The sequence below is a fragment of the Chelon labrosus genome (genome assembly GCF_963514085.1).
Source record: "Chelon labrosus genome assembly, chromosome: 12".
In the NCBI taxonomy this organism is placed as follows: Eukaryota; Metazoa; Chordata; class Actinopteri; order Mugiliformes; family Mugilidae; genus Chelon; species Chelon labrosus.
Genome location: NC_140345.1, coordinates 15007017 through 15027841, shown reverse-complemented (window position 1 = coordinate 15027841; position 20825 = coordinate 15007017). Strand labels below are relative to the sequence as shown.

The 20825-nt window shown below is 42.5% G+C and overlaps 1 protein-coding gene across 5 annotated transcripts; it reads left to right on the top strand.

The window, feature by feature from the left end:
- The first annotated feature begins 10168 nt into the window (after window positions 1-10168).
- On the top strand, window positions 10169-19484 carry tcea3 (transcription elongation factor A (SII), 3). 5 transcript variants are annotated; one of them, XM_084556360.1, is made up of 16 exons: window positions 13523-13870; window positions 13953-14054; window positions 14145-14213; window positions 14322-14435; window positions 14550-14618; window positions 14804-14863; window positions 15014-15085; window positions 15178-15246; window positions 15341-15403; window positions 15508-15582; window positions 17185-17345; window positions 17465-17526; window positions 17689-17838; window positions 17989-18135; window positions 18946-19017; window positions 19118-19484. In XM_084556360.1, exons 1-16 carry the CDS (start codon window positions 13851-13853, stop codon window positions 19124-19126), a joined length of 1314 nt encoding a protein of 437 aa, XP_084412486.1. In that variant the 5' UTR covers window positions 13523-13850; the 3' UTR covers window positions 19127-19484. The 5 variants fall into 5 exon arrangements, with proteins under 5 accessions (XP_084412487.1, XP_084412488.1, XP_084412489.1 ...); XM_084556361.1 differs by lacking the exons at window positions 13523-13870; window positions 13953-14054; window positions 14145-14213; window positions 14322-14435; window positions 14550-14618 and adding exons at window positions 10169-10833; window positions 11598-11660; window positions 11767-11872; window positions 12008-12107; XM_084556359.1 differs by having other exon boundaries at window positions 14322-14618.
- The last annotated feature ends 1341 nt before the right edge of the window (window positions 19485-20825 follow it).

Below are 20825 nucleotides of genomic sequence, written 5' to 3'. Positions count from 1 at the left end.
AACAATCCTAACTTTATCCAGAGAGCCGAGCCAACTGAATGGCTGCAGTGTGTAGAGTTTACCCACTGAGGGGGGCAGTGCCCAGCCCCGGTCCTCCACTCTGTACCCCATCCAAACACTACAATGTCTGAGTTGGAACTGTCAGCTCAGTTTATCATCACCGCGGTTCGATCAATAAACCGGTTATTTACTGAAATTACAGTGTCCGCTCTTATTGAACATCCAGCGGATGGCGTTTGGTTTTAAGATTTACACACACAAACACGCTCATAAATACCGCCAGATACACAAGCACACATGTCTGCATCTATAAATAAAACAGTTTTGTCAGCAGGAATGAAAAAGGAAAAGATTCGAAAGCACAAATTAACATCGGTCAAGGTCGACAAGAAAAACAGAAAAGATTTTATGAGACGACAACAGCCAAATGCCCTTCACTCAAAGATCAAACTACTGCCTGTTAATCTACCATCATACACAGACACGTGAATTAATACAACATTACAACCGTGTCACATAATGCACATCGAAAGGAATTGCCAGCATGTACAGTACGTATACATTTGACTAAATCCATGTTACAACCATGGACAGGAGCATGGTTTTGAAAAAATAAGTGAATCCCGAGTCAGCCATGGTTTTTCTGTGCACAAGAAGCGTTTGCTGAAGCTAACCAGGCAAAACAGAGATCTCAGAGGAATTCCCACGGATAAACATTTGTCTGCATGAACCAGGAAAGGCTTGCAAACTAATGAGGACTTTGAATGGATCCACTGTTCTAGTACATTTAAAATGATGGATTTTTTTTGAAACAATGAGGATTTGTAGCGGTAAATCTGCCACATCTGTCACTGCAAACTGCACATGTGTTGTGTTTTCCAGTCCTCTAGGACAGAGATTGAAAGTCTAGTCTCAAATAAACTTTTAATCTTCTATTTTTTTCACATTCCCTGAAGAGGCCGCCTGGTAATAACATGTCTAAAAAGGATGCTGTCCTTTATTTCTGTTTGGACATTGAGTTCGGGTTGTTTACCGACCCACTGTTATGAGGCTGGTCTTTACTTTCAAATCACAGAAGGACAAAGAGACCTACGACGTTTTAAAAATTCAAGTGTCTTTCATCCACGGAGGTCGGTGTTATTCATTTCGGCCTCACTGTTGTGGAGCGGTGAATGACTGGATTTGTCATATGTTTGTCCAGGTTGAAAATAAAAACAGCCTCGGGCATAAGAGGATAAAAAACACAGATTTTAACAACTGCAGTTTTATAACACTGGGCACACTGGCCTGCTCTGGAAGTCCATGTGATATGATAAACGGCACTAAATGAGGCACAGATCTGGTGGTGACATTGTTTTTGTCATAAGTGATGTAATGTTTCCTTTCCAAGATTTCTCCTGAAACATGATCAGAGGCACGTTTCAGAAGTGTTCTCACTATAACCTTCCAGGTGGACGTCATGTGGAACCCATTAAGGAGGCAGCTTTTTGCACTGGTGTCCCCCTTCCTGAATTCCTGGAACCGGACAGGAAGTGTAGTGTTGAGAGAAGGCCTTGGTTGTACCCTTCATCAACACTAGTGCAGAGAAGTTCGTTGAGCACCAACATGTGGGGTTTCCAAGAGCCAGATGACTCATGCGTGAGGACCTGGGTCCAATCTGATGTGGGTTTGTTTACTCAGGTCCCAATGAAAGTCTTCGTTCCACGTTTCAAGTTTTCCACATATCCCAGAGCAGCTCCTCATCCACACCGCCCCGCAACCGCCGTCTGGCTTCCTCAACCCCCACAATCTGCCTCCCGCTGCGAGTGACTGGGGTTATTGGCTACCAGTCCGCTGAGCACATCGGCTCGATCTGTTTATAATAATTCCATGGCTTTGTGTTGATATTAATCTCAGCGAAATCATTAAATGCTCCACGTCTTGATGTCGCTCCAAGGTCATTGGAGAACTCTGGAGGATGGCAGCTTCCCCTCTCAAAACCAACATTTCTATCAAACTGCATTTGTCGTCTGTCTGAAACTGTGATCAGACGGAAAAATAGGCCTCGTCAAAACACATAAATCGGTGATTTGTTTTGCCAGTGTACATTTAATTTGTAAAACATATGCTTCTTGTTCCAAACCTTATTCACCCGTGACATGTATCAGCATCAACTATCAGGAAACTGTCAAAAATATCACGGCAGCCTCAACGAAACTCTTCAGTTGTTTTTTTTCCTCCAATTTCAGATTTAAACAACATGTCAGCAGAACGCGGTTCGAAAGTTCGGCATAACAAAGTCTTTATTGCATATGTGTGTGAATTTAACAGCATATTTTTAATTGAAACATAAAAATACCACCATGTTTATTTCGCATCATGACTTTCTTGCCTGGCAGAGATCGTCAGAGGAAGAATTGATTCCAGGGCTCAGGAATCACGTAATTCACTTGAAATTATTTTTTTGAAAACAAATATGATAATGAAACCCAATCAGATGTTTAGCCTTGGAAAATATAGTGCCTCATGGCGCACAACAACGAATCCCAAGATAAAACCTTTCTGGTCCCAAGCATGATCACAATGGATTTTCCATTTTATTACTCGAATGCATTTCCAAGCATTAAACCGCACTGGTTAAACAGTCAGAGGCAGTAAATTATGAGCATGTAATTACCATTGTGTGTTCCAGCTGTTTTGCTGATAATTATAATTCATATGCTGTCAGTCGGTTTTTATAGAGACATATAAAACTGAGGAGTTCCCTTTCTCATGAAATCATTTTGTCTGTCTACCAAACGGTTTAAAGTTTATTGTTCAAAGCTGTGGCAGGGCAGTACAACCCCAAGAAAAATACTTGAAAAAAAAGTTATTTTCCTTTATGCGATAGGTTCAGTGACTTATCATTGACTGTTATTTCGGATACCCAGCTGACACAGTGTTTCCCCGTTAATAAAAGGATTTTAGATTGGAGTTATCCACTGCACCGTGTTGACTTTGGTCAGTCTGTTATGTGCCTTGGACTCTACTTTTTTCCGCTGGCTTTATCTCGACGGTCTGGAAGTGTACGACCAGATCAAATGGATTTGGAATAACCTGCTTCATCCGCTTCTGTCAGCCTGCATAGGATGCAAGCCTCTACTTTAGAGGATAAAATTAAAGATTTGGCGGTTTAGAAATAAGACCACAGGCCACATGATACTCCAGTCCTCTGTGGCCATACACTTAGTCAGCCTGTTTATCCTGCACACTCTCATGAAACATAATAGTTTGAAATATTTTCTATAATGGCTTACATTTAATCAAAACATTTATGGTTAAGATGTTGACAAAATTACTTCTCTAATAGAATCTACTATCAGCTACTGTGGCGTGCCCCAAGGCTCCATTTTAGGCCCCATTTTATTTACACTGTATAAACATCTATGGGGCACTTTTCATAGTACAGGATCCCTTATAATTTATATGCCAATGGTACAACGCTATGGTTCTCCTTATAATTAAGAGGTGTAGCTAATTTACTTGGGGCCCGACTCTTTTGATGAACGGGAGATAAATTTTTTTAACGTCAAAGCTCAAAGGAGTTCTGCAACTCTCGTTATGTTGGAATTAGTCCTACACCTGTGTTGTTTTTCAAAAGCAGCAGATTGGCCTCTTTTTTTGCCAGGAAGAAAATGCATTTTAGATATCATTGTGTTTGTGAGACAGTTCTCTGCAGTATCATCTCCATTTCTAAATCCTGGCTGAGGACCAAGGTTTTTACCATTATGTTGCAGTTATTTACCAATTTACTTCACATTTTGCCGTAAAATAAGCTAGTCAGCATGTGTTTGATCAAACTAGAAACTAAAAAAAACATTTCTACCAAGGACCTGAACACCAGCTAACTTAAGTTGGGTTTAAAGAGGAGTGAACCCGTCCTGCTGAAGAGCAGCCAACTGTAACCTTTGGCATGCAGACAAGTGATGTAACTGAATAACCTGATTTCCACTCTCTCATTTGATTGGTTAACATTGCTTTCCCTCATCTTCATAATCTTTTTGTTTTCCTTCAGCTACTTTATTTCCTGCTGAGGACAGACCGGTTTACATCCACTGTTTCAGATCTTCAGGATTAGATAAGCAACATTACCTCGAGTAGAAATTAAAATGTAAAGCACACATTGTTGTCATGTGACCTGTCTGCAGAGAGGCTGGGCAGATGAATTAAGGCATCTTGTCCTGGTCAAAGACGCCCCCTCCTCTCTGAGACACTTTAACCTCTTGGTCCCCACATAGACAGAGTGCGTTTGTGTGCCATCACTCAGCCGAAACAAAAACAAATATACACATCAGCCTCTTCCACCTCCCCCAGAATACGCAGAAACACATACACACATGGACAGGCATTAGTACATGTCCTGACATCATCATCGCTGGAGACCTCTTGCTCATGACTTCACCCACGCTTTAACAAGTCAGCTTGTGTTAACCTTGGGGCGACCTCCAAGGCCATAAGGAGTTTTTTTTTTTCCTCAGTGGCGCTCTTGGACAGGATTTTCTTTCCTCTGGGCTGTTGAAGTCTCATGTGGTAGCAATAAATCCCCCCACAAACTTGAAACAAGCACAGCTGAAAGATGTTTAGATAGCCAAGATAGCCAAGCTATTTTTTTTTTTTTTTCTTATCATAACCCAACTTTCTTTGTTTTGGATGTTCTGTGCCTGATTTCCTCCTACGTGGATCCAGCTGAGAGGAGAAATATAGAGTGAGTGATCAAAGTGGAGACGACTTGAATCAACACACACCTGTTGTTGTTGTTTTGTTCTAATTCTATTTACCACTGTGCAATGTTTCAGTCAGTCAGCGAAGAAGAAGCGCTAACATCTCACAAAGCAGCAACAGGTGACCAAGAGCCATGGCTGCTGCCCAGGATAGGCATGGTTGTTGTGTTTTGGTATTTTGGTGACGTCTGACTGCAGCCGTTGATGCTCAGCAAATACTGGAACCCGCAATTCTCTGAATGATAGCTTCTTTTTATATGAGATACTCTTATTTTATAGCACCCCCTTAGTTTATAGTGTCGTTTTTCTGTTAAAAATGCCCATGGCTGTAATACATCATCGGTTTTATTCGCTCAGATTTGAGGAAGCTCCTTCGGACATTATACAGTTTTTACGGGCTTAACTTTACTCACTACAGCTTGTTTAAATAATCTTAATGTGTGAAAGTGGCGGAGTTCTGCTTTGAAATGACACCTTAAAAACCATGATGCCACATGCATTTGATAAAGCCGGTGAGGAAGTACGACAAGCTCTCACAGGTCCGCTAAATGACGCCTGCAAAGAGGTCAAAGAAGTTAGTGGATTCACCCCAAGTTACTTTAATTACATGGATCAGTTCGTGGCTCATCTGTTTCAGATGTACTTGTGTAAATAGAAGTTGCCTTTATGTGTTTGAGGAAGTACTGTCACTCTTCTTTCCTTAAGATCTGGTGTCTATTTGACTTATCTTTATTGTTCTTTACATGAGAATCACATCGATGATAATACTTCAGAGCTCTCACGGACTCAACAGTTTCCAGTGAATCCTTAAATCCCATACCATAAAGCAGACGGCACACGGCTGTGTATTTAGGTGTGTTTGTACAGCACAATTTAATTTGACTTCCTGCTTCCCTTAAGTCACAGCAGACCATCTGCATTTCCCACAGAAATAACTTCAACAGCTTCCAGCCCGGGAGCTAGTAGATGCTGCAGCTTTTGAACTATGGCGCTAACAGGATTAATCAAAAAGGAAATAAGACTAAGAGGAGATTTACACACTAACACAATTTGCCCAGTTAGCATCGGAACTCGGCTCTGCCAGGCGGCGCAGTTTGATCCATTAAATGTGATGTTTGTAAACAGCTAGATTATATATCAATGAGTGCTGCTTTATTGAATCCTGTTCACAGTTTATAGCCGCTGCGGAGTCATTTGGCTCAGCGGTGTCGAAGCACGAAATTGCACGATTCTCCCGAGCTCCTCTCCCATTCATGACAGACTGCTTTGTTTCTTCATTTTGAGGGATTCTTTTAATCTCCTCTCTGTCACAAGCCAAAGGCGTTATGCACTTGTTTGTCAGCATAAAGCCGAAGCTCGGGCACAAACGAAACGAGATCAAATCGCAGCCTTGGGAAGAACCACAAGGATCTTTTTGCAGACACACTATACAAATGACTCAGTGTCTGTCCTGTGAGCCAGCATGTAATTGGCGGGTCTGGATAAGTTATAGGACATATTTTATATATCCTTTTCCAACTTTTTCTGACTTTAAAGGCATCTTTGGGGTATTCTCTGTGCAGCTACAGAGTGAATCAATTTCTCTGTCTCACTGCTTCATAATCTGCAGTCTGGAGGAAGCATTTCATGCAGGGTTAAACTACAGATTTAGTCCAGTCAGTCATTTAGTTATTTTGGTTGGATTGCATCTAATGGTGGCACCACCAGTTATTTTGGTCAAAGGTAGCCTAAAACTGCGGCACAACCAAAATAGTGTTGGATATGGCAGATTTGGTGTGTGTGTGTGTGTGTGTGTGTGTGTGGCGGTAAATTAAAACTTAGGCACAGCTGAAGGTACAAGGATGTTCTTAAAGTCTTTGGGTGGTCCAGCCTCTCGGGGAGCACCAGCCTACTTTTTTTGCGAGCGCCGACACCGAACAGTGGTCATTATTAACAGACAAACCAACCCCACCAGGCTGGGATTACCTTCCAGCCGACTGCAGATGTGAACGTCTAAACAGTTCTCCCACTCTGTTTTGACATGCTCTATTATAGGTTCTGCATCCTACACCAGATCCAGAAAAAAAAAAAATTGACAGCTAAATGAAATCATTCATTTTCTGGTCTGATGTCATCCAAAAATTGCCATAATTGCCCGGGTCTGGCGTCTCTGGTCTGCGACTGGCACAGACACCAGAGGCTGGGTGAGGTGCACGGAGAGAGGAGCAGACTGGTGGATGTTCCGTGTCGGATATGTGCTAAATCTTTGTCTGTTTAGACACGAGGGAGGTACAGTAAGGGACCACTTTCTTCTGTCTGCTTGACCAGCACAGCACTCCTTTGACTTTCCACCACACTCACAAACAAAGACAAGATAGGACTTGATGCGGTCAGACCCAAGAGGCTAATCATAGACTCTCAAACCCAGCAGCCGAAGCTCAGGGTACTTTAGTTCAGTGTATGGGAATGCACCGAGATGCACTTACGTAACAATGTAAAGCCTATGAGGAATCTGGAGTGAACGGGATCTACTTAAAACAACAACAGGAACTTGATTCATTTCTACACAAGTCACATCTAAGCTGTGTCGAGCAGTAAAAAAGTTATTTTTTCGTTATACATATATGCATACTTTTGTGTACATTTGTCTCCTGGAGTGATGGAAGAAGTTTTTTGAAGCAAAACCACATTGCAAAAGTACAGATGGACATTTTGGGATGTTAAGCTTATACATTTCATATACAGTATGTCTGTCACATACAAAGCTTCAGCAAGCAGCCAGCTGAAACTGAAAACAGAGAAACATCTGTCTGAATGTCACAACATCGGCCAATTAGACCTCGGAAGCTCGCCACAAGAGCAAGTTATAGGGTTTGTTTAATCAGATATAAAACTGCAAAGGCATCATGAGGGCGTTTGATTTGAGGGTCTGTGCCAGTCTGGAGCTACTGCGACGGCTGGAGCTTGTGTTCAGGTTTTGTAGTGAGCTGCCAACCGGCTACTGGCTGTAGCTGCAAATTTAAGCCTTAAATCCTAGGGTATATTTTGAAACATCCACCTGAAAAGATACAGGCAGTGGGGCTCTATGGATTAGACACACTTGGAAGAAATTTGAAATACTACACAAGTCTTTTTGTCCCAATCAGGCCTCAGGAAAACTACAATAAATTTTAGTATTTTTACTTCTGAGTGATAAAAAAAAATTTAAATTACATAATACTGTAAATAACAGATATATGTCAACTATCCAGTAACCCATTTTAAAAATGATCAACTCCAGTTCTAGTGGTTAGCACTGATTGCAGTCTGGCCTAGAATGTATCTGTGTGGATTCTGTCCGGATGCTACAAATGTAGTTCTTTGAATAGCAAATTCACTGAATGAACTACATTAGCTACTGACTCCCAAAGAAATGTCACAGTGTTGCATTTAGGGACCTCTAGGGTGGAGAACTTTTAAGTACTGGACTTAATGCAGTGCACTAAATGCAGTTGCTCCAATGTGAACAGAAAAAAAGAGTAACTCTTAATATTTAGTGCCTACTTTAAGTTTGGAGAACAAGGCTGGTGGGCCAAAGAATATATTTACAGAGAATGAATCAGAGCAGTTGGTTTATTCTGAGCATCTAGGAAAGAGGTCAGAGGTCAAAGGAGGGCCGTAGCTTTATTTTCTTCTTCTCATCCTCTACCTTTCGCTTCAGTGACCCCAAACCAAGCGGTTTAGTACAAGGAGTCAGAGGATGTTGTGGGTTGATCTTGATCGCCGGTTCTTCCTCTTGGCCCGCTTCCTCTCTTACCTCACAGAGAGCTGTCCCACTTCTCCAGTTGGCAGGCTGTCTCTACCTGCCAGACACACTGCTGTCTTGAGGCAGAGGCAGGGTTGTGCACTCAGCCTGTTGTGTAAGAGCGGCGTAAAGAGATAATGAGCTTTGCTCAAGACAAGCTCCTAGCCTGTACTTTCACCTGCCGTCATTAACACAGTTATCTTCAAATCCCTGAGCTACAGAAAAGTTTCAGTTTTTCAGATTAATGGACTCTGCTTCATATTTTGGGGCTTTACATTTCACACATAAAAAATCCTGAATGCTTTACCTTCAGAGCAGCCAACTTTTCCAACAAATACTGCTCTGTAATGATATACACCAATCAGGCACAACATTATGACCACCTTCCTAATATTGTGTAGGTCTCCAAAACAGTTGTGACTCATCAGAGAATGGACATGGTCCTTCTGAGGGTGTCCTGTGGTGTCTGGAAACAGAATGTTGTTAGTGGGGGCCTTTTGGTCCTGTTGGTGGAGGGGAGGGGCCTCTGTGGATCATCCCACAGATACTTGAACAGTTTGGTATCTAGTGAATACGGACGCCAGGTGAACACCTTATGCTGTTTTTCATGTCTAACATCCACACGAATGCCAGGTCCAAAAGTTTCCCAGCAGAACATTGTATTGTCACAAGACGGTCAATGATATTCACGTCTCCTGTCAATGGTTTTAATGTTATGGCTGATCTGCGTATAATGAAGTAAGAGAGCATTGCTGTCTACATAAACTGTTTCCATATAGAAACCGTAGGAACCGAAACCAGTTTAAAATCTAACTGCCGATACTTGTGTATCTCCCCAACTCGATTCCCACATCAGTCGAGGAGATGAGATGTGAACTGTATCGGATACTCAGTTCCCGGTGGACAGTGGGAGTAAACGTGCATGCCTTTGAATTCTGGGAGCGTGTCTCCCTCTGGAAGAGATTTCCTCTGAAAACACTCTGTGAGTGGTTGCTTCCAAGAAGTGGTTAGAGATGAGATACAAAACACATTCTTTACCAGGATTCAAAGGACCTTTGCAGAAAGTTGCTCAAGTTTCTTTTTCATGTGTGAAATGTTTGTTTAACTGACCCCTAATTCACTGTATATACACATAGACACACTTAATTGCCATTCAGGAATACAACAAGTGTACACAGAAGGAAATTTCTTGCAGTGGCTCAGCACAGTATTAAAATACACAACAGTAGACTCGCAATGTTTAAAAGTGGACATGGTGACCACAGATGTACTGCTGCAATTACAAGCACATTTGAAATTATATATTTTGAGGTTAATATTAGGTGAATACAAGGTGTCACTGTACTGTAAATACTCAAACACTACAAGTTTACACACACACACAAACAAAATAAATAAAAAATAAAGAAATATCTGTCAAAAGAATTAGAAAATAATGTTTGCAAGTGAGTGTTGAGGCTTCAGGAGTCCTGCACTGGACAATCTTTCAAGTTTGCCAAAAACAGTGGAGGTAAAACATGGAGGGTTAATTGAAACTTTGAAAGATCCTGTGAAGTTGACTTGTTTCACAGCGCCCTCTGGTGGCAAAAACGTGTACACGATAAAGGAACTTTTTTTCATTTCTATTTCTTTTTTAAACAACTTAACTTTATGTGGTCTGGTTTATTCCTCGCCCAAAGCTCAGATGCCTAATGTGTCTGAGCGAGATAATAAATACAGCTGAACTGTGATTCCGTGTCAGGCTGCTCTTTGACACAGCGGCAGCTGTCGGTGCTGGTGTGTAAATAACGGGAGTACACGCTGCATCCTCTCCTCAATTTGGAAAGATTAATCATTAGACAGTGACCTGATTTCAGCTCAGAATCTCAAAACACGAATCGTTTAGTGATATAATGCAGCCAGAATTCAGAGAGACGTGCAACGACGCGAAGGGCATGACATAAAAGTCGCGGATGTCACTGAATTCCTGTTTTGGAAATGAGAAGTATTACGTTTAAGTTCAAGAGAGTGCATTTTACACGAATCACCTTGAAGTTGAGTTATTTCTGTTGACTGTGCGTCTACTACAACGTCTATATTTAGTTGTTGTCATATGTCGTGCTGGTCAGCTGGGCCTGCAGCAGGACACGCCTCTGAGCTGAATGGAGTGCTCCGTGCGTAAAGTCCGACCTGCAGCGGATACAAACTTTTCTATTTCACAGAGGATTTAAAGAAATATCCAGCCGACGTTACCGAACTGTTTATGGTCGACTAAATGCAGCGATGACTCGAGAGGAAGATCTCATCCGGATTGCAAAAAAACTGGACAAGATGGTGTCTAGAAATAACACGGTGAGACTATATTTTGACACCCACAGGTGGCGCGTTGTCCTGCCACCTCGTGCTGCGCAGAAGGCCCGTGAATGGCTCTTTGGAGAAATTAAACTTTTTCCGTCTATGTGTGCGTCGAAGACGAGTTGGATTTCTTTTGACTGTGTGTTGTTGAAAAGCGTGCACGCGTGTGACATGGCCCTGACTGTTCTGTAACAAATGGTCAACAGGTGTTCGTGTTCGGGTTTGCATACAGTATTTCCCTCGCAGTGTGAATCACTGTATCGGTAGAGTCGAGCGTGTTCTTCGACAGCTTTTTGCAGATCGTTTGCATTTTGTAGTATTTAACTGTGGCCGAGTTTTTGGAGCGTGCTGCAGAAAGTAAACAACGCGGCCTGTGGGTAAGGTCGTGCGTGTGTTGTGACTGAATCTGCAAACAGCACATAGTTTCACGGCGCTCCTGCACAGTTAGAGGGCTGCAAACGACAATGCTGTAGTAACTTCTAGCTTGTGATCAGAATAAACACGGAGAAAAGAAAAAGCTTATTGTGTCCTCGTTGGTGTTTTGAATTTGTGCCATCATTGTTTATTTGTCTAAAATGCTGATGAATTCAAAAATGCAGAAGTGAAAGTGCTGCTAGTGCTTTTCCTTTTTGAAATGCATGCATCTGCATGTCGCCACATGCATATTTTACAGTTATTACGAGTTTACAAACGGAGAGTTTCAACAATAACAGGTGAAAACCAACACTGACTTTTGTTGTCGCTGTTTTGTGTGTGTGTAGGAGGGCGCCATGGACCTGCTGAAGGAACTGAAAGGTTTCAATATGACACTGAAACTTCTCCAGGTGTGCTACTTTTGTGTACTTTTACTGTTGCTAACCCAGAGGCTCGAATAACATAAAACTTTAAAGCTCACGTTGTACCTTTTGTGTGTGTGTGTGTTTGTGTCAGGAAACAAGAATCGGCATGTCTGTGAACGGTATCAGGAAGCACTGCACAGACGAAGAAGTCATCGCCTTGGCAAAGGTCCTCATTAAGGACTGGAAAAGACTTCTGGGTACTGACACCGTGACATGACACTGACTTTCAAACCGAGCTGTGAAATAGTTGCTTGTGTAGAATTCATTAGCAGAGTGAGTGATTTTCTAATATGATTTCCCCCCCCCCCCCCCCTCCACACACACACTCACAGACTCTGGCCATTCTCACTCCGAGAAACCGGCTGAAATGAGGAACGGTTTGGACTCCAGCAAGACAGCAGCGTCTCCGAGCAGCTCACCCTCACAGAGCAGGTCTGTAGTTTTGCAGCTGTCAATGTGACACAGGTGCAGTTAACATTTAATACAGAGCCCATTCATTAGGAAATATAGTTCTGGTCAGTGCCAGCATACTGTCAGACCCAGCGTGCAGCGGAGTGTTGCATGACCTTACACTGACCTTCAGGACTTTATGCATATTAATAGTTTCTGTAAAAAATAATTCACCTCTAGAATATCCAGTGAATTAATTTAACCTCTTTGGCAAAAGGCCCTTAGAAGATTAACAGATGGAGGAATATAGTTTACTTTTTGAAGGCTATAGCTGATGAAGTAAAGATGTTTGTGTCTTCGCCATGACAGCTTTTAAACCTCTGCAGTTCCACATCTTTAAGTAGAATTACTTGAATGAAAAAATACTCTCTGACAGCTGTAGAGAGTGAAGTGTTGTTGTATTACACCTGGAGATAGCTTTCTAGGTGTAATACGTGAGAAAAGTTCCAGGTGAGGAGGGAGCGGAGGACGTATTTACAAAATAAATGATGCCATAGTTCATGTTAGAGTTTTCTGTGTGACATCCAGTGTTGACATTAGCTACAGAAGTTCAGGCAGATTAAATAAACTCTTGCAAGCATTTTCACGTTCGGATTAGGACGTATGAAACTTGTCTCGGCATAAGTGATCTAGGCTGCAGTTGGGTGATTCTGAAGCTCAAGGTGGTGACGGTATTGGGGAAATGTGAGAAACGTAAGACACATTTTTCAGCTTAAGCACAGAGTTAAGCTTTTAACTACTTTCCTATAGTCTTCTGTTAACTTTCCTGTTCCTGGTTTTTTATTTTTTTTACCCAGCTCCACATTTAGTACTGATCCTGTCTGAGTAGGGCTACAAAACAAATGAACAACAACAGGTACGCAGTCGGCTCTTGAAGAGAGGTAAAAGTGATTCCCTTATTTTGTGTTAGTCACAGGAGGCTGGATGTCAAACCGAAACATGACGCGGGTCCTGAAAAAAAACACTCAGATAAAAGCAGGAAAGAAAAACGGAGCGACGAACACAAAGAGAAACACGCGGACGACCTCCAGGATGAAAAGCACCGGGAGGACCTGCAAAACGAGAAACACCAAGAAATCAGAAAAGATAAACAGACGCCGGCGGAAAATCCCAAAGTGGAAGTGGAAAACAAGCCGCAGAAGCACGCGCAAGACCCGCAGAGCGAAAGAAACAAGTCAGAACCGCAGAGGAAAGAAAGACCATTGGAGGAACCTAAAAGGATTAAACACGCAGAAGAGCTGAGAAGAGAGAAACACCCGGAGGAGCTCAAGAAACACAGGAATACAGATGACGCGAGGAAAGACAAACACAGAGAAGAAGGCAGACACGAGAGGCCGGTCTGCACACCGCAGCGAGAGAAACCTGTCGAGGTTCACAAGCCGCTGTTTGAAAGGTGAGAAGGTGGTGGCTCAAAAAAACGATCGTTACACGTCTCACTGATCCAGCAGAGCTTCAGATTGAACTATTTATTTCAGGAGAGGAGTGTTGGACGGCAGCGTTTTGTATCCCACCCGGTGCCCCTCTCCTCGACCTGCTCGGCCTCCTTTGCCAGTCAAACGCCCCGCTCCCGACGTGAAAAAAGACAGGTCAGGACTCGGAACGCTGTCTGAGCTGAAGAGCACGAGAGACTGAAACGTGGCTGCATGACCTAACAGTGTCTGAGTTACTCATTTGTTCCTGCAGTTTCCACACAGGACGCGTGGTCTGTCAGGATAACACCTGTGCATGGTGCATGCTGTGATGAGGTGTGTCTGTGTGTGGGTGAACAGCATGCTGCTATACAAGAGCGTGCAGTGCACTGATTCTCTACTGTTGTGACGTGTTCAGGAAGGACAGTAAAGACTCTTCCTCCCGACCTCCTCGCCCTCACGCTCCTCTGCCCGCATCTCCACCGCCTAAGCGACCTCCAGTGGAAGTAAAGAAAGAGAGGTCAGGCGTGCTGACTTTGTTGGCTAAATGGTGGTTGAGTGAGTTTAGACTTTTTGGATAAACTCAAACAAATTCCTATTTTCACATCAGGAAACTTCCGCCCGATCCAAACGCTCCGATTGCTCCTCTTCCCTTTCATCTCCATCCACCTCCGCCCAGGTCAGAATCTGCATGCCCACTCGCGTTGCATCGCAGTGATGTTTGCTGCTATTACTCACTCTCTCTGTGAAGTGACTCAGCTTGGCTCATGGGTGTCTCTTCATTTAGAAAAGAGCCACCTGACCCCAATGCTCCTCTTCCTCCGCTCCCTCTTCACCTCCACCCCCCTCCTCCTCCTCCCGTGAAGCGCCCGTCGCTGGATGGGAAAAAGGAAAAAGACAGGTCTGGATCAGATGTGTTCTCATCACAGACTGCATGTTATCACTGCCTGGAAGCATCTGTGGGGAAAAAAAATGTCCCTGTCTCTGCATTGAATCCTTGTGTTGTTTGCCGCAGCAGGAAGTTGTCGACAGACTCAAAGCCGCCTCCACAGAAAAAGACGCCAGATCACGTGAAGAAAGACAGGTCTGGGATCTGGGAATTATTGTGTCTCTTAGTTGTCCTTGACAAATAAGCTTGCTGCTGTCTCTGGAGGATCAGTGACCTCAGACTCCTTTGTTTTATTTGAAACAGAGCAGTCTTGTTACATATTATCCGGAGACATTTTGTCGTTTTTTTCTTTTGGTACCAAGGTTATTTTCTTCTTACAGGAAAGACTCAGTGGATAGCAAAGTGTCAAAAAAACCCTCAGATGAGGACAAGAGAGAAAGGTTGGCAAGCCACGAGCATGTAGCTACCTTGGTGTGGGTGTCACACTCCATTTGATGGTTTCTGGGTTCAGCTTGAGCTTCTTTAAACAGATTGTCGTTACCGTTCACGGCTGGAATTCAAAATCACACACAAATGTTTCCTCTTGCCAGGAAAGACTCACCCGACTCTAAACCACCTCTTCCCAAAAAGCCCAGTTTGGAGGTCAAAAAAGAAAAACACAGGTGTGCAGGAAAATTTTCACTGTACGGCAGTGTTGTAGCTTTTTGCGCAACACTGTGAAGTTCGTGGCACAAATGTCTCTCTTTTGCTGCAGGAAGGATTCATGCGACTCAAAGCCTGGACTTCCCACGAAGCGCCATTCAACTGACGGCAAACCTGACAGGTAGGAGTGGTACACACTGCCTTAAGTCTCGGCCACACAAGTAAAACATCAAGTCTAGATTGAATTCACATTTACATACTGTCTCACCTCTTAGACGAGAATCCACTGAATCAAAGAGAAGCAGCTCACCGCCAGCTAAGAAGCTTACAGGTGAAAGGTAAATGAAAGAAACTTCTGCAATCCACTGATGGTGTAAAAGGATTTTTGTTACACGGATTTCTACAAGTGGAGAGCATAAACGATGTTGATTTTGAATTATAGGAGAGAGTCTCACGGCTCAAAGCCTCCTCAGCCTGGGCCCGCACAGAGGAAGCCCTCTACTGACGGCTTTGAAAGGTATTCCAAGACGATTCTGTTCATGATATTCAACTCAGGTTTATGTATATAAAATAAAGCGAGGTGTCTGTTGGCTCAAATATAAGACGACGCTGATGAGTTAGATGTTGCTGTTTGCCAAGCCGATGGTAACACTCAGTACAGTAGGTGACAAAAAACCACATTAATAAAGCGTTTTTTTAACACAATAGTAGGTAAAGATTAAAGTGGTGTTAATTACACTACAGCAAATATAATATGCTAAAATACCTGCATGAAGAACTGTAATTAAGTAAAATATCAGTTTTCTAAACATGGTTGGATGATTATTGATAATTAAGGAAAGAAGAAAAAGTTCCGATACAGACATCTGTTTTCAGTGTTCAGACTTTTCCTCTAATTTTTGCGTTGTGGTGTGATCAGGAGATGTCTGAAATGTGACTTAACTACACTACTTTGCTTCTTTTTCGATGTCGGAAGCCAAATGTTTTCGAGACCGCTAATTTGTTCTCTGATAATAAGTAGTAGGGGTTGTACCGACTAGTCGACTTTACTGCTGTACCATGACGCTTTAAGCAGGAAGTCGACTAGTCGCTGATCAAGTGACTAGGGAGCCTCGGAAAAGACCGGTTAGGAGCAAAGTCAGTCATTGCAGCAAACTAGCAGCGGTTCATCAATTGTGTGGAAATAAAATTAAACCCATTCTACCGTGACATGCAGAATATGTAAGTTGGTCTTGAAATACAACTAATACTGTATTACACACTTATTTGAAAAGACATCTGCTAACAGAGGAATGGCTCAAATCCTCTCAGCGGCAGTCAATCCTTCAACTAACACCCTGCAGTATAGAGAAGGAGGCTGCAAATCAACAATTTGCTGGTGAATTTCATTGTCTAAAGTTATTAGACCTTCAGCTGACATGGAAAAAGATTCAGTTATGCCACTTTTTTTTTATTTTTTTTTAAAATCCCAGCTACATTATTCTTTCCTACAGCAGGCTGTGAAGTACTATTAAACGCCACTGATGGTGCAGATTTAAACATATCTGCAGCGCACATTATTGATAAGCACATGTGGTTTGTTGTGTTGCTGTGGTTGTAGAGCGCTTTTTTTTTTTTTAGCCAAACGAGAGACGCATATTAGAAGTGTCAGACTGTCGGTGTTTATGGTGTTGACGTGGGCTACAGCCGCCAGTAGCCCGTGCTCAACCCTCAGTTGCAGCCTTGCAGAAAGGCCTTTGTAGATTCTTTTGTGTGAGACGCTACATTCTCAGGTCAAGAATATAGATTTCATTGTTGCAAAGCATTACTTTCTACTGTGTTTTTATGTGTGACGTCATCGACTAGTTGACGTCGACACAATTTTCACCACATATTAGTCGACTTTGAAAAATCCAAAGTCGTTCAACCCCTGATATGTAGTATTATATAAGCAACTATATGACTGTGTTATTTAGTACTTATTAGGCGATAAAGCCGTCAAATAAATAAATGGAATGTAGAAAAATGGAAAATACTCAAATACAGGCACCCAAGAGTAGTTGAGTAAATGTATTTTGCTACTTTCCACCTTCATACAGCTCTAGGACCCAGACATTTCTCTGTGTTTTTTTTTCTACAGAAAGGGCAGAATTGAAGCCCCTAAAACTCCCACCACCCCAACCAGCCCCATGTCCCCCAGCTTCAGTTCTGCCGGGGGTCCGCTGTCCCCTCACCTGGCTACAGGAGACACTGTTAGAGACAAGTGCATTGAGATGCTGGCAGCAGCCCTGCGCACAGACAGTGAGGCTAAAATTACAAGTTATCATGTATCTTAATATTCATACTGACACACGCAGCAGAGCGATATTCAAGTATCAATGTGCTGAATTACATCAGTTCTGTTTTTCTGATCTTCACAGATGACTACAAAGATTTTGGATCCAACTGTGACGGCATGGCAGCAGAAATTGAAGATCATATCCTCCAATTCAGCTAATTATCCACCGTTGTGGCTGGTTTGACTAAACTGTATTTCATTAAGTGATGAAGCATATGGAAAGCGTTCCATGTGACGCTTTTTAGTATCGTCAGACATACTTCAGAGTGAGCTTAATTCTCCCTTAACTGTGTGGTCGCACATATCTATCAGGAGATAAGGGCCACTGATATGAAATATAAGAACAGAGTGCGGAGCCGCATCAGCAACTTGAAGGACCCCAAGAACCCCGGGCTTCGCAGAAATGTACTCGCAGGAACCATTGAGTTAAGCCGCATCGCCAGCATGTCTGCTGAGGTACACAGACTCCACCTTTACTGACAGATGAACTGCTCACATTTGTGTTCGTGCGTGGGCTCTGCAGATCCAACTTGTCATTCCTGTATTCTCTACCTCTCACTTTACTGCCCTCCTCACATGTTGCCTTGTTGTTGTTTTTGTTTTTAGGAAATGGCCAGTGATGAACTGAAACAGCTGAGGAACGTTCTCACCCAGGAGGCCATCAGGGAACACCAGATGGCCAAAACTGGTGGCACCACCACTGACCTGCTGCAGTGCAGCAAGTGCAGGAAGAAGAACTGCACCTACAACCAGGTGAACGCACAGACACAGATGCAGCAGCACATGCAAACTAACCCTCACGAGTGAGATGAGGTTTAGCTATAATGGGACCTTCAAAGTAAGGTCGGTTTATGTTCATTACTTGTGCCCACATTCATGTCATGTTTGTGGGCGCAGAGACGCAGTCCAGTGTGCATGTGTGTTTGTGATAAATCCGTATGTACGACAGAGTACATACGGGGGTCTTTTACACAGAGAGGGGTTGCTATAACAACAGTTTGGATATACACCGATCAGCCATAACATGACAATATCTCACCCAATAATGGGTCGGTCTCCCTTGTGCCTCCAAAACAGTTCAAACTCAGCGGACAATGAGCATGGGCCTTCTGACGGTGTCCTGTGGTGTCTGGCACCAGCATGTAGATAGTCTGAGGGGCCTTTGGGTCCTATGAGTTGAAGGGAGGGGCCTCGTTCGGTTCCTAAGCTTGTGGTGTTGCAGGCTACACTGTCCTGATGGGGATGGCTGCTTCTGTGGGGCAGTGTTATTGCTGTATAGTGGAGGCGTGTGGCCAGCAGCAGCGTTTCAGTGGGTGGTGTCTAAGTAACATGAATGCCAGACCCAAAATCAACATTACATCGTAACATGATGATCAATGTTATTCACTTCACTGTGGTTTTAATGTTGTGGCTGATCGGTGTAGAATAATAAGGAGAAATCCGCTCTTGTTACAGACCCACACAGAGCCAGATAATCACTCCTGACTAATTAGGACCGTGTTTTAATTTTATTCAGTTCAGTGTTTTGCTAACAACGAGTCTGTGTATGTGTGTGTATTTCAGGTGCAGACTCGCAGTGCTGATGAGCCGATGACCACATTTGTTCTGTGCAATGAATGTGGTAACCGCTGGAAGGTAAGAGTCCATCCCCTTGGATGTCTAACAGTCTTTTGTATTTTGTTTAATCGTTTAAAAAACATATTTTAATGTCTTTTTTGTTTTCTTTTTGTTTCAGTTCTGCTAATGCCTTCCTGGTGAAACCACATTTATTGTTTTTTTCCTAAGCATTTTGAATTGCTTATCTTCTTTTTATAAATTATTGCAGCTAGTGATTTAAACAGATAACAGCGTTCCTATGATTCTTACTTGAAATTTTTGAGATTTATAAGCTTGTGCTAATAATTAGGGTTTGCCTTAAGTGGATTTGACGACTGAGCATGAATATCAGTTGGAGACGTTAAATCAACCCAGTTCTAACTCATCAGTAATGATCACGGTGCTGTCCCGGTAAAGAGACTCATAATCCAGTTAATATGCCGTGTCATATTACATCTGTTCACTTTGTAAATATCTAATTCCAATAAAACTGCATTTATCATCAACTTGGTTCAGAGTCAGTGTACACTTTTACTGTGATGCTTTGAAATATTCTTGATTTTTATTTATTTACGTGACTGATTTATGTACTTACTCTTTTTATAATAAACTGTATTTTAGCAATCAACTTTTGACAGTTTTATAAGTTTCCAATAAACAGATGTACTCGAGCTGTGCTGCAGCAAGTTAAAAGATACATAAAAACCCAACATTGCATTTTATGTAGAGCATATAACTGATTACAACAGATATCTTCTTTTTTATTAATCCATTCAATATGCACGGATAAAAAAAACTATTGTAATGCCAGTTGTTAGTTTCTTTTTAGTGCTGCTGAAAGCAAACAGTAGATGGCAACAATTCTGCAGAACTGAAGACACGGGCAGCAGTCGCACAATTAATATTTTCTTTTCACAGTTTATTGACAGCAAATTAGTTCTTTTGTTGTCACTGCCAGTCCAGCAGGCCGGTGACACCAGAGCTGCTGAAAACTTAACATGACAATATCAAAGACAGATAACAGTATTTATTGAGGCCGTCTTTTGATGATAAATATGTTTCTCTCTTCCTCTATATCTAAAAAAATTCCAACAACTAACGTGTAAAATGTTATGGTAACGTCTTATAAAAACTCCGTCTGCATTTCAGTAGAAAAACAGAACAGATAAGCTTCCCAGCAGCCCTCTGGCTAAGTATCCACCATCTGCTTTCCCATGACTCTTTCTGCATCATTTCCACCATTAAAAGTCCTGAGAGCTCGGAAAGCACAACCACTGACTGTGTTATTCTGCAGTGGTGCAATTGTGTCGACATCCCTCTAAATTCTACACCCGAGCAGGAAAATGTCACTTGAACTTTAGCCTCAACTTTACAGAATCACATAAATGGGGATCTAAAAAAAAAAAAAAAAAAACCCAGAAGAACTGGTTCTTCATTCTGTTCACACACAGGCAAGTATTAAATAATCCGTGCAAGGCTCACATTTTTTGTGTGTTATGATTTGATAATGGATTCTGCAACACATTTTCATTTGGTAGCAGTTGTTCTATTGTGTGACCTCGGTGTCCAAAACAGTTGGTGAAATTTTTTGTGGGGGGGTTGGAGCATTTGAAAATAACAATCTCCAAATTACAATCCAGATAGACAGTGCTGTCGGTCTAGTTCAAATTAACATTGAAAAAACTGCTGACCAGCTTGTGAACAATTCTGCTGGGAAACTTTTGGACCTGGCATTCATGTGGATGGTACTTAGACATGTACCACCCACCTAGACCAGGCACCCCCACCCCATAGCAATGACACTCCTTGATGGCAGCAGCCATACCTAGTAGGATGCAGCCTGACAC